We start from the raw sequence: 14,585 nt of genomic DNA on the forward strand, positions 1-14,585 counted from the left end.
CTTCTTGTTCACACACAGCTTCAGCTAATGATGGCAGGGCAAAACAGACCGTTTCGAAAGCGTAATTACGTTTTACCCTACTAGAATTGATGCCGGAAAGTTATCATATTCATAAGTGCAACAAGTAATTTGCATGTGAAAGTAGAAACTATGCAGTTCAGACGAAACTTCTGGGCTGATTATAACGCGCACGTTAACTTTCCACGTGAAATGTGTGTGTAGGTCTGACAATAGCATCCACTATGTCATCACTCGTGGCCAGTGCACTCTTAAGAAGTTATGAGCAGCAGGCTGTGTAATATTATTTTTGTTATCACTTGGCCATTTGACTTATAGCAGTGTCCATTGTTTCCCATACATTGAGTTATTACTTCGTAGAATAAACTGATCACTGCACGTTTCAAAATTAAAATGCAGCGCAGGTGGTTTTTATATGAATGTATCTTTGAAAAAAAATGACCCTCTTCAGAAAAGCTTCGGTGTCATTTTCATTTCGTCTTTCCAGTAATGCCTGATAAAGTAGCGTTTGTAAGCGCAGTGCTTATTTGATTACAGCCGTTACCGGGGAAACCACTATATTTCCCGCTCCAACAGCGCCTCCTGCTGGCGGAGAATGAATTTGCATTTGCAAGTCTGTGGGAAACACTGGCATCTGTCAGCAAACATAAACAAAAAGCATTCTTCAGAACTGTTTTGAGAAGGTGCTTAAGTTTTGAGCCATGTATTATTACTCTGAATAAGCTACTACTACTACTGTTACTATCTTGTACCCTGCAATTAATCATTTACGCAAACTCACTTTTATGAAATGAAGGAAAAAAAAAAAACTATCGGCCAAAAAAAATCGGCATCATATATCGGCCATCGGCTGCCCTGATTTCTAAATATCTGCATCGGCATTGGCCAGTGAAAAACCTATATCGGTCGACCTCTAATCAAGACTAATCTGCCCTTCGTGAAAACATCAGAGCTGAGCTGGATAAGTGAAGCCACGGTACATCTCTCATCATCTACGTAAAACTTCCGCAGACAAGTCAGAATAAAACTGTAGACTAAAATGGTCATAATGTATGTCACGCTTATTTAGAGCTGCCTTGAGTACAGCCTCTTTTTGGGAGTATTAAAGAAACCACACCAGGACACTTCTCGGGGGCTTATTCACAGTTGGAGTGGGAGCCAGGGCTCAGTGAGCGCGTTCAACCTCCAAAGGAGGGAAATCAGAAGGTGGGCTGACTAAAGTCAGAAGGGATGCTTGGAGAAAGTCTGCAAGAGAAGCAGAGCCCTCCACATTCTCTGGAAGATTAACAATTTGTAGGTTTTTCCAGTGGCCACAATTCTCCAGATTGTCTACTTTAAGCCGTAGTAGTTCCACTGTTTTCTTCATGGCAGTTAGATGAGTGTCGTGTTTACTGTAGCTGTCCTCAGTAGCAGAGATTCAAATTTCAGCTTCCTCTATGCATTTTTCTACAGTAGTCAACATTTGAAGTGGATCAAAAAAAAGTTCAAAGTTGTCCTAAGACAAAAACGCATTTTGGTTTTAGTTTTAGGACAACTTTGATAAAAGGTTTTGATCCACTTCAAATGTTCGGTCGGTCACCCGGTTAAACCACTGGTACTAAAACCTTTTTGGTCATGCCTCCTCTTCAAACCTATAAAAAAATCTGCCGCATGTTGACAAAAAAAAATCATGTTCAATGTCAAGTGTAGATCTGTACTTTGTCTTCAGTAAAGCAACTGCAGAGAACCCTGCTTCGCAGAGATAGGACTTGCAGAGCAGAATTTCAACAGTGTTCTGACCTATCAGTGGGAACTCCCTCTCCACACTAAGCCAGAATTCACAAAGTGTTTGTGAAGGGAACTTTAGCCTCATGCTTGAGTCAGACGTCCTCTCAAATGCATAAAAAAAAAAATTTGCTCCCTGAGCTCAAACACTCTGGATAGCACTTTGCTGGCTGGAGAGCCATCTTGCTTCACTGTGAAACAGCACAGCAGTGTGATCGGCTCCTATCTCCTCACAGAGCACGGAAAAAAGTCGTGATTTCAATGGTCTTGTTTTGATGTAGTTCACCGCAATTGACAACTGCAGACAAAACATAATTTAATGTAGGGCTTAACTGCCATGTTGCAAGTGTTTCTCGATGTATAATGCAGTGCGTCCACTGCGCTCTGGGTGCGACTCTCGATGAGCGCCTGTAATACTCCTTGTTTCCCCACCATGGTCTGTGTGGCGTCCATGCAAATTCCCAAGCAGTCCTCCCACGGAATCCCATCCTCTGTCAATTACGAATCTATAATCTTAAAAAGTTCATCAGCTGTTGCTCTTTTTGGGATGTATTTGCAAAACAGAAAATCCTCATTCAGTGACTTAAAATCAACAAATCACACATACACTATTAACAAACTCCTTGTTGCTATCAGTGGCCTCATAGACTCTAATTTTCTCAATGAACTGTCCCTCAATGTCATTTGCAATATCGTGAATTCATCTTGAGATGGTGTCATTAGACACTGGGATAGTCTTTAATTCTGCGACACTCGCCTCATCAAGCATAACTGACACCATATCTATGGCAGTGGGAAGAATCTTCTGTAATGAGATTTCTTGCATTTTGCAACGCGATAGGCAATTTTGTAAGAAGCCAGTTGTGCTTTCACTGTTGCTGTACTGGCTTTTACAAAACGAGTTTGCGGTCCATGATATTGATCAACTTTTCTTTTGAAAAAGTCAAGTGGCTTTTGAACATACAGTTGTGCTCATAAGATTACATACCCCTTGCAGAACATGCAAATATGTTCTTATAATTTGAACTCAATAAGAGGGATCATGAAAATTGCATGTTATTTTTATTTAGTACCCTCCTGAATAAGCCATTTCACATAACAGCTATTTACATATACTCCACAAGACAAAATAATAACCGAATTCATAAAAAATGACCCCATTCAAAAGTTTACATACCCTCGAACCTTAATAATCGGTGTTGTTTCCTGGATGATCCACGATCACGTTTTTCTGTGTTGTGACAGTTGTTTATGAGTCCCTCATTGGTCCTGAGCAGTTCAACTGCCTGCTGTTCTTCAGAAAAATCCTCCAGCTTCTGCACATTCTTTGGTTTTCCAACAGTTTCTGCATATTTGAACCCTTTCCAACATTGACTATGATTCTGAGATCCATCTTTTCACACTGAGGGCAATTGAGGGACTCATACACAGCTATTACAAAAGGTAGAAACATTTACTGATGCTCAAGAAGGCAACACAATGCATTAAAAGCCAGAGGGTGTAAACTTTTGAGCAGGATGATGATGTGTACATTTTTCTTATTTTGTTTAAATATCTTTTTTTCCCATTTGGTTCTGCACTTAAGCTACATAAATACTTAAATGTTTCCCAGAAGACAAAAAAAAAGTACAATTTACCCTGATCATCCAATTCAAAAAGTTTACACCCCCAGCTCTTAATGCATTGTGTTGCCTTCTTGAGCATCAGTAAATGTTTTCACCTTATATAATAGTTATGTATAAATCCCCCAATTGTCCTCCATGTGAAAAGATGGATCTCAAAATCATACAGTCAATGTTGGACAGGGTTCAAATATGCAGAAAATGTTGGAAAACCAAAGAATGTGCAAGAGCTGGAGGATTTTTGGAGAGAGTAATGGATCATCCAGGAAATGACACACAGTATTAAGATTCTGTAGTATTAAGTGTAAACTTTTGAACGGGGTCATTTTTATAAATTCCGTTTTTTTTTTTTTTTGTCTGTTCACAAAAATAAACCCCTATAACTTAAGTAACAATAATATAAGTAACTTTATTAGCGTCCAAACCAATAGACCATAACATTAAGTTGTTGGGTAGTAATTCTGATGTTTTTATTCTTCATCAGTTAAAAATAACTGCTCTGAAAGTGATTCTTCTGCGTCTTTATCATTATCATTGTGGTTTGGAACTCCCCATTGAAGCCTGTTCACACAGAGGATGAAAACATTAAAGTTTTAATAGTCATTCTGTCTATGGGGATAGGTGAGTCCACACCACAGCTATAACAATAACGACACAGAGTTGCAATCACTTTCAATCACAAAAACTGTCAGCAAATCAACTCGACTCAAGTTCACAAAAAGCTCGAGAATTTAAAGCGGCAGGCGACAACTTCAGCGCAAGTTTATAGCCTAATAAGCAGAAAATCATTCTTGGTGTGAACGAGAACGATTTTTAAAACTGTATGGTTACTGTTAACGTTATTGTGAACGGTCCTTGAAAACTACGTTTTAATTAAAGAAAAAAAAACTCAAATTTTCAATATTTAGTATACCGTTTTATAGGAGATACAAGGCACGAGAGGCTGTACGACTAAAGAACATTTTAGTACGTTTCTATATTCATAATCATTCATAATCATCAGCAGTACAATTCTTTGAGTGCATTTTCTCTTATTTCACTTTTCGTTTGCATAAGCTGGTAATTCTAGCTACTTTGTTTTCTGCACTTTACTTCAGTTTACAAAGCGGCTCACCTTGCCCCCCTTGCTCAATACTTCATTTCCCATCATGCTCTCTCAAAAAGCTCCCCAGCCTCCCCCCTCCCCCACTTTTCACAGAAAGCACTGAAATCAGAAGTTGGTTAGCTGCTTCACTGAAGCGATGGACGTGTTCTGATCTGTCGGTATTTTGAGTCACTGAGCCTCAATAACCGGACGGAGACAGACTCTTGTACGCATGTGATTCACTATGCCGCCTCGAAAGAAGGAGTACGGGATTAAACGAGCGAGCGGATCCCTGGTCCACTTCAGACCGCCAGTGAGCGCGTCCACCGTTCGCCGACACTCCGCCGTCGTTCCCTCGGTGCTGACGTTCGCCGTCATCGTGGCATCCGGAGGCCTGTTGCTCATGATAGAGAAGGGAATGCTGAACAGCGTGCAGACTCCGCCGCCTCGCGCCAACGGGAAGAAAGTGGAATACCGACTGAGGAACAGCGACGCGGCGGTGGACGTGGAGTCTCAGGTAAGGTAGCCGAATAGAGACACAGGCTCGCTAGATTAAGAATAAACTGTGACGTTTTTTGAGAAACTCATAAATGTTTTGATATGTTTGCATGAAGTCATCAGACTTTCTTTGAGTTTCGCGAGTCAGAACAGCAATTAATTTTCATGAGAACTCGGGCTGCGTCTCAAAACCTAGCGAGCCTCCTACCTAGACAGCATCTGGATGTCCACAATTCAGTTCAATAGTGTCCCCAATTATTACTTGGACAATTTAGCCACACGTATTAATGTTTAAATGTCGTTGCCTTGAATAACTATATATCTAAAACAAGTGATTATTTTAAACAAATAATGCACAAACTCATGTTTCAAGCGAGGCATTTAATAAAAATAAGTTTGGTAGGTTTTATACGAAACGATAAATACACTTTTAAAACGTCAAAGGAGTATGTTGATCAGAAAACTTAAGTTTTGCAGACTGAAATCCAAAAGAAAGGCTCCTAAAGTGTCTCAAGTGGTGTTTGCCCAGCTAGTGTAAAACTCTGAATATGCTACCTGGACAGAAAAGAGAGAACAATTTATGGGGAATAAAAAAACATTCAAGACACTCACTCTACAGTAGTCAACATTTTAAGTGGATCAAAAAAGTAAAAAGTTTTCCTAAGACAAGAACGCATTTTGGTTTTAGTTTTAGGACAACTTTGATAAAAGGTTTTGATCCACTTCAAATGTTCGGTCGGTCACCCGGTTAAACCACTGGTACTAAAACCTTTTTGGTCATGCCTCCTCTTCAAACCTATAAAAAAATCTGCCGCATGTTGACAAAAAAAAATCATGTTCAATGTCAAGTGTAGATCTGTACTTTGTCTTCAGTAAAGCAACTGCAGAGAACCCTGCTTCGCAGAGATAGGACTTGCAGAGCAGAATTTCAACAGTGTTCTGACCTATCAGTGGGAACTCCCTCTCCACACTAAGCCAGAATTCACAAAGTGTTTGTGAAGGGAACTTTAGCCTCATGCTTGAGTCAGACGTCCTCTCAAATGCATAAAAAAAAAAATTTGCTCCCTGAGCTCAAACACTCTGGATAGCACTTTGCTGGCTGGAGAGCCATCTTGCTTCACTGTGAAACAGCACAGCAGTGTGATCGGCTCCTATCTCCTCACAGAGCACGGAAAAAAGTCGTGATTTCAATGGTCTTGTTTTGATGTAGTTCACCGCAATTGACAACTGCAGACAAAACATAATTTAATGTAGGGCTTAACTGCCATGTTGCAAGTGTTTCTCGATGTATAATGCAGTGCGTCCACTGCGCTCTGGGTGCGACTCTCGATGAGCGCCTGTAATACTCCTTGTAATACACCATGGTCTGTGTGGCGTCCATGCAAATTCCCAAGCAGTCCTCCCACGGAATCCCATCCTCTGTCAATTACGAATCTATAATCTTAAAAAGTTCATCAGCTGTTGCTCTTTTTGGGATGTATTTGCAAAACAGAAAATCCTCATTCAGTGACTTAAAATCAACAAATCACACATACACTATTAACAAACTCCTTGTTGCTATCAGTGGCCTCATAGACTCTAATTTTCTCAATGAACTGTCCCTCAATGTCATTTGCAATATCGTGAATTCATCTTGAGATGGTGTCATTAGACACTGGGATAGTCTTTAATTCTGCGACACTCGCCTCATCAAGCATAACTGACACCATATCTATGGCAGTGGGAAGAATCTTCTGTAATGAGATTTCTTGCATTTTGCAACGCGATAGGCAATTTTGTAAGAAGCCAGTTGTGCTTTCACTGTTGCTGTACTGGCTTTTACAAAACGAGTTTGCGGTCCATGATATTGATCAACTTTTCTTTTGAAAAAGTCAAGTGGCTTTTGAACATACAGTTGTGCTCATAAGATTACATACCCCTTGCAGAACATGCAAATATGTTCTTATAATTTGAACTCAATAAGAGGGATCATGAAAATTGCATGTTATTTTTATTTAGTACCCTCCTGAATAAGCCATTTCACATAACAGCTATTTACATATACTCCACAAGACAAAATAATAACCGAATTCATAAAAAATGACCCCATTCAAAAGTTTACATACCCTCGAACCTTAATAATCGGTGTTGTTTCCTGGATGATCCACGATCACGTTTTTCTGTGTTGTGACAGTTGTTTATGAGTCCCTCATTGGTCCTGAGCAGTTCAACTGCCTGCTGTTCTTCAGAAAAATCCTCCAGCTTCTGCACATTCTTTGGTTTTCCAACAGTTTCTGCATATTTGAACCCTTTCCAACATTGACTATGATTCTGAGATCCATCTTTTCACACTGAGGGCAATTGAGGGACTCATACACAGCTATTACAAAAGGTAGAAACATTTACTGATGCTCAAGAAGGCAACACAATGCATTAAAAGCCAGAGGGTGTAAACTTTTGAGCAGGATGATGATGTGTACATTTTTCTTATTTTGTTTAAATATCTTTTTTTCCCATTTGGTTCTGCACTTAAGCTACATAAATACTTAAATGTTTCCCAGAAGACAAAAAAAAAGTACAATTTACCCTGATCATCCAATTCAAAAAGTTTACACCCCCAGCTCTTAATGCATTGTGTTGCCTTCTTGAGCATCAGTAAATGTTTTCACCTTATATAATAGTTATGTATAAATCCCCCAATTGTCCTCCATGTGAAAAGATGGATCTCAAAATCATACAGTCAATGTTGGACAGGGTTCAAATATGCAGAAAATGTTGGAAAACCAAAGAATGTGCAAGAGCTGGAGGATTTTTGGAGAGAGTAATGGATCATCCAGGAAATGACACACAGTATTAAGATTCTGTAGTATTAAGTGTAAACTTTTGAACGGGGTCATTTTTATAAATTCCGTTTTTTTTTTTTTGTCTTGTGGAGAATATATAAACATCTGTTATGTGAAATAGCTTATTCAGGACAATATCAAATAAACAATAACATGCAATTTTCATGATCCCTCTTATTTAGTTAAAATGATTAATATTTGCAAATTCTGCAAGGGGTATGTAATCTTATGAGCACAACTGTAATTCGGATGCATGCTCTCAATGAGTCTTAATTTTGTGGGTTTCATGCTGTCCGCTGCTAGCATTTTAAGGCATAGGACACACATACGCTAACTGGGCAATTGAGAGTGGTAAATGGAAAGCTCAAAACTTTGGAGCAAGAGGCTAAAGTAAAAGAACCTCACTTCAAAAACCTGAACCTAAATGTTTCCGGGGGCTGAGTTTGTTGATCCACAAAGCAATTCAGATACGCAGATGCAGATGCTGGGAATTCCAGTTTTTACTATTCTGAGTGGACAGAACGATCGATAGATCCTCCATGCAATAACAAAACATTTGCTAAGGCCGGTTTAGGTTATACAGGGAGCCACAGAAGATGGACTGGGGGAAGGAGAACAAATGATCACAAGAAAGAGAAAGAAAACGGTTTACATACAAACCATTACAGCCAGATCAAATAGTCAGCCTTTCCAAATTTCTCAAACATTATGACAACCCATATGAGATATTGAGGAACAACTACAAGAATATGCTGGTGTATATTCATACTTCTTTAAGAACATGTTAATGATGCTAAAACCTGTTTTGACAAAAGGCAAGCACAGACAAGTGCAAATTGAGTAAACTGCTGGCTGCTAGAAGCCATGCACACTGTTGAAGTTGAGAAGAACTTTCAGAAAGGCGATTTCAGGTAAGCTAGTGACATCAGGAAATATAAAGGGGCTTAAAGATAGTTGTCAGATTACAGTAGTTGTCGCTTTTATACATAACATCAATTTCTGTGCACTAATGTTGCATTTTCACAGTGTTTATTTTACTGCACTTGAGCTGTGCCCATACAGGTGTACATGCTGACATGCATATAACTTGGGATCAGCGTAATTTTGATCAGTGTTAAATGTCCAACAGAGACAGAAATAAACTGAGAGCAGCAAGTTTGCTCTAATCACTTGTGCAGAAGACTCTCATTTGCAACTACACAACAAGAGTACGACCACAAAGACAGATAATCTGATCATAATTGTGCCAAAGCCTGGTTATATGCACACTGAGGCTTAAGCGGTATCTTACAATTAATTTGCATGATTCTTTTTGGTCTTCAGAAATAGGGCTGGATGACATGAAAAAAATCAATGAAAAAAAACGATCACTTTTTTTCATATCATACAATATCAATATTCATCACGATATTTATTAGCCAGTAATCGTAAAGGAAATGCTTTGCACATGCTTGTTAGACATTGTTTGTTCACAATTAAACTCCACAGAGTAAGTTACCTTTTAATTTAGGGTCCCATCAAATCCATTTATTTTTTCCCTAAATCCTGAATCCTTAAAAATGGTGTCTAAAGAAAAGAATTAATAAAACTTTAACTTTACAAATCAATCTTTTAAAACCAAATGAAAATATAACAAATTCAATTACAACAAGATTTTTTTTTTTTTATCACATAAGATGCAGCACAACATCAATACATTTAAAATTATATATAAAATTACATATATATTTAAACATGGATGAAAAAATATCTTGGCTGCATGCTATTCCTAATATTATAATTATTACTTTTTAGTATGCAACAGCAATATATTTCATAATTTCTTCACATTAAACCACACTTTTATGTTGACACTTTGTGGTGAAGATTGTTAATTTCAGTGTGCATTTGATGCTTTTCTCAAATGTAAATCTGATCAAGTGACTCTCATGGCAGCTCTGGAGATGAAGTGTGTGTGTTCATGTCCTCAGATACTGAAAACACCATTAGCATCCCGTGTATTTGAGTTTGTGTAGTAAACTAAACCAAAGTCCCTTTAAAAGGAGAGTCTGTTCCCTGATGGCCATATTTGAAACGGCTCTGGGCAGCTATTTCGGGCATCCAAGACCAAGTCCTATCTACTTGGCTGGAGAAATCATATAATCTAAAAAACTGCTTGCTAAACTCACATTTGAATCATGCTTCATGTAAGCAACAAAATCTGACATCTGACAAAAACTGTCACAAAAATGCCACTTCATATGCTCAAGTAGCGCTAAAAAAAACATTTATTTCAGGTTTGTCCAGCTAATGGGCATCTGTAGTCCTAAACGTGCATCTCAGGACACTGACTGATCTTGAGCTTATCATCGTATTGACATACACTTTAATCGCGATCTCAATAGGATACTGTTGATCGCCCAGCCCTATTCAGGAGTCATCACTCCTGGATGGAGGTCCCGTAAGTCAGCTACTAAAGCAACAAAGTGACCAACAAGAAAGGAAACCATTTTAAGAACTCTTACTTGGTCCCATTTTCTGGTAGGATTCAGTGTCCTCTTTAAGGTCTTCTACTGGTATCACGTGATCATACGGATCTGGACAACACAACAAGAGGACGCAAGATTAGTGAAAGTAAGGTAGCCTTTTTAGTTGGAGTCTCAATCTTGTACTCAACACCTCTGGAGACAACATAAAATCACTGGTTTTCCCAGTGTGGGTCTTAATAATGACTTCATGTCAGTGGTGTTAGCAGTGTTAAAAACTAGTATTTGGACATTACAAATAGTGTAAGAGTATTTACAAAAGAGAAGTGAAGGGGGGGGGTGATGCTTTTATAATGTATCAATAGCTCCTCAAACACCATCTTAGAAAATTCATCTTTCATTCGGTTTTATTGCTGCTGGAGTTACAACCCATGCTTCATTTGTGAAATAACATAATAAAAGAACAAACGTCAAGTTGTCCTTTATGATTAGAAATAAATGTCAAGATGGTTATACATATTTATCATCAGCTTTTATGGGGATTTTTTTATTTTTTTTTGTAGGATCAAGATCAAGCAAGTTGTGAGAGAAACCGGAGTGTTTTCTTTCTTTCTTTCTTTCTTTTTTTTTTGATTACTGTTCATTAGGAAGGTTTTTGGTCAAAGTTCTATTTACAATGTAAAAACAGCTTACTTCATATTTTCCCCTTTAAATTGTAGCACTGTTTCCCACAAATATTGTACAAGATATGATCTGGAACTTTTTTTCGTTTTCCTTTTTCCACAAAGGATCAGTGCTCAACCTTCAGAAAATGTTGACTTTCAACTGAAATGTAGTATGTTGGAGATAAAACTAAATCAGAAATGCATAAAAAAATAAAAAATAAAATAAATAAATAAAGCTTAAATTATTTGAGGATTGAAGTATTTAAAATAATTTTAAAAAATGTTGTTGTTTTTTTTTGCACATCTTAGATTTTGCCCATGACAAATAAATGAATAAATAAATTGGGACATGTATAAATACATTATCACTCAGTGGTTAACTGTATATTGCCTATAAATTAAAAAAAATAAATAAAACATTTGCTTGATCCTAGTAACAATAATGTGTTTTTTTTGTTTTGTTTTTTTTAAATGGGGGAAAGTAAATACACAATATGTATATCATTTTAATATTGGTCCCACTTTATTTTAAGGTCCAATTCTCGCTATTACCAAACCATTAATTATGATTTTTGCCTCAAGCTCCTAATTTGCGGCTTATTAATAGTTAGTAAGGTAGTTAAGTTTAGGTATTGGGTAGGATTAGGGATGTAGAATATGGTCATATAGAATATGTGCTTTATAAGCACAAATAAACAGCCAATATGGTAATAATAGGCATGCTAACAAGCAACTAGTTAATAGTGAGAATTGTTCCCTATTCTAAAGTTTTACCAATATATATTTATCTAGTACACCAATTATCAGTTTATTAAAAAAAAAAATTTGAATTTGTGCCCATAAAATTAATTAAAATAAGTAACGGGAGATCCATTTGTACTCTATTTGTGGAAAGTGCCTTGAAACATTATTCAGTGATTTAAATGAAGGCTTCTGATTAATTGAACAGCAATCATAAATGCTTGCTGACAAAAAAAAAAAACAGTTTGGATATATTACAAATCAAGTGAATATGCAGCCTTACCATCAACTGCATGGAGGTCTCGGTGCTCCTGAAAACAGCTGTAGTACTTGTATTTTTTTCCACATACGTCACATGTATAGCGGAAAGAACCTGGATTAGAAAACAAAGACTTGTATGAACAGAAACTTAAGATATCATTATGTGATGAGATGTTGGGAAGAACTCTAGTCAGCTTCACCCACTTAATTTAGAAAAATCCAGGACAATTATACAAAAATCTGTCCCATGAATAAATGCTACTCACTATTGATTCCCAGAGATGCTCCTTCTCCAGAAGCAGCAGCCTCGGTCTCTGAACAGCAAGAAACCACACAAAATACACACAAATATATAAACTGGTAACGAAAATTGTCAAATTAGATGATTTTGGTTATAATTTGGATTTCAGTTCAATGATTTCAGTTCAGTTCAGCACTTTTAAGGAAGCATTCGTCACCCAATAATTATTACACTTCCATTCAAAAGTTTTTGAAAAGATATGTTGATGTTATTGAAAGAAATGCATGCTTCTGTCAACCAATGTAACAACCAAAAAGCATAACTTTGTATTGTAAATCAGTGTTTTTTTGTGTTTGTTTTTTAATCTAAGATGGCATTAAGTACAAATGCACTTTATAGTACATTTTGACGTCAAAATTTTAACAATGCGACTGAGATGCTGCTACCCTTTAGGTAGAGAACATCACTGACACCAGAAAATAAGAAGAATAGGTTCAAATTGGCAGAATGTCTGTAAGGTCTGTGAGAAGCACTTTACAAGCTAATAACACCAATGAGACGTGCTGCAGAAAGCATGAGATTAAATTACAACTCAAAATCTTAAAACGCTACATTGCATTAGCTGTTACATTTTGCACATGGAGGATTCTCTGATGAACAGATAGTCTGAATTGTACAGCATTTTTATGAAACAGAAATAGGTATTTATAAATGTCTTCAAAGTCATTTTTAAACAATTAAATGCATTCTAACAGAATAAAAGCATCAATTACAAAAACAAAAAATTGGAATAGTTGTGTATATGCACTACATAATAATACATCCCCTTTATGTACTATATCAGTTATTATTTCAGAACACTAATTTGAATGTCTATCTATCTATCTATCTATCTATCTATCTATCTGTCTGTTTTATTTTTCCTTTTTTCAACAAATGCTCAGTGCTCAAGAAAATGTCAACTGAAATGTAATTTGACCCGTTTTATTTTATTTGAATTTTATATGAGGTTTTATATGATTACTACAAATATACATTTGCAATTTGTGTCAATCTAAAAAAAAAAAAAAAAAAAAAAAACAAAAAAAAAAAACACAGAATCATTCATTAACAATATTTAAGAAAAAAACAATTTATTGATTCAGGAAGTAATTAAACTCATGTTTTCTGAAATGTGGGGAAAAGTACAGTGGCAACAGTGTAATATTTTAGTTTTAGTAATGGGTGACCAATTTGTATCCTATTTGTGGAAAGTGCCTTGAAACACTTATTTAAGGTTCATGAGCCTTAGAACATAAGGATTTGTTAACTGACTGTCCTTTGTTTCTGAATCTGATGTTTGGTGTTACATTTAACCAGACAAGACAATTATATGGAATTGGATTATATGGCGTATTTGTTTGTCTTCATATTATTTCAAAGTGCCCCGTCACAATGCAGCTAAATCAATTTTATTCGCAGTTGTGAATATGAACTGGTTTATGACGCTCAACCCTACAGATATCACAACCAACCCATCCAGATTCATTAGGTCAAGAGCAGGACGCACCTGTGTGAGCTCGGACGTGCGTCTGAAAGCAGTTGTAGTACTTGTACTTTTTGCCACATACTCCACAAATGTAAGAGCCTGTAAGAGAAGAGGGAAAAGTAATTACACCTTCAGGCAGATAACATGCTTTACATTTTATCATAAGCTTTGTGCTCAAAGTTGTGAGTGGTGTTCCTTGGAAAGAGAAGTTAAAAAGATACAAATTAGGGCTGTGCGATTTGGGGGAAAATATCACATTGCGATTTTTTTTGACAGATATTGCGATTGCGATTTGATTTGCGATCGCACAGCCCTAATACAAATGTATTCAAATAAGCATTCTTTCAAATATTTCTACAAATACTCATCTATTAATTATTAATTGTTTACTATTTGAAGTCATGGTAACTATTGATCAAGCAATATATTGCCAAGGCCAATATTTGGCGTTTATCATCACACTGGCAGATGAGTTTTAGGTGGCAGTGAAAGCATTAACATCTCAGAAAAATTTTGTGCTTCGTGACCCTTGAAAAATAAATGAATAAACAAATGGGTGACAAACATAAAACAGTAGATTAGGCAATAAAGCAGGCGGAGACTTCAACTTAACAACTTGTCACTTCCCCCCCCAACATATTAGTACGTACAGATACAGTATGTGACCCTGGACCACACAACCAGTCTTAAGTAGCACAGGTATATTTGTAGCAATAGCCAAAAATACATTGTATGGATCAAAATTATCGATTTTTCTTTTATGACAAAAATCATTAGGATATTAAGTAAAGATCATGTTTCATGAAGATATTTTGTAAATTTCCTACCGTAAATATATAAAAACTTAATTTTTGATTAGTAATATGCATAGCTAAG

At 36.7% G+C, this 14,585-nt stretch overlaps 1 protein-coding gene across 4 annotated transcripts in view; it reads right to left on the reverse strand.

The window, feature by feature from the left end:
* The window catches only part of LOC107739978 (zinc finger protein 618-like), a 68,061-nt gene that overhangs the window by 29,704 nt on the left and 23,772 nt on the right, over positions 1-14,585 (reverse strand). For all 4 annotated transcript variants that reach the window (XM_016552247.1, XM_016552246.1, XM_016552244.1 and 1 more), the window contains exons 4-7: positions 13,731-13,808; positions 12,207-12,254; positions 11,963-12,052; positions 10,313-10,384 (exon numbers count right to left, since the gene is read on the reverse strand). In XM_016552247.1, the coding sequence (XP_016407733.1) occupies positions 10,313-10,384; positions 11,963-12,052; positions 12,207-12,254; positions 13,731-13,808 (288 nt within the window). The remainder of the gene's footprint in view (positions 1-10,312; positions 10,385-11,962; positions 12,053-12,206; positions 12,255-13,730; positions 13,809-14,585) is intronic.

Source organism: Sinocyclocheilus rhinocerous, unplaced genomic scaffold (genome assembly GCF_001515625.1).
Source record: "Sinocyclocheilus rhinocerous isolate Xijiao unplaced genomic scaffold, SAMN03320098_v1.1 scaffold285, whole genome shotgun sequence".
Taxonomy (NCBI): domain Eukaryota; kingdom Metazoa; phylum Chordata; class Actinopteri; order Cypriniformes; family Cyprinidae; genus Sinocyclocheilus; species Sinocyclocheilus rhinocerous.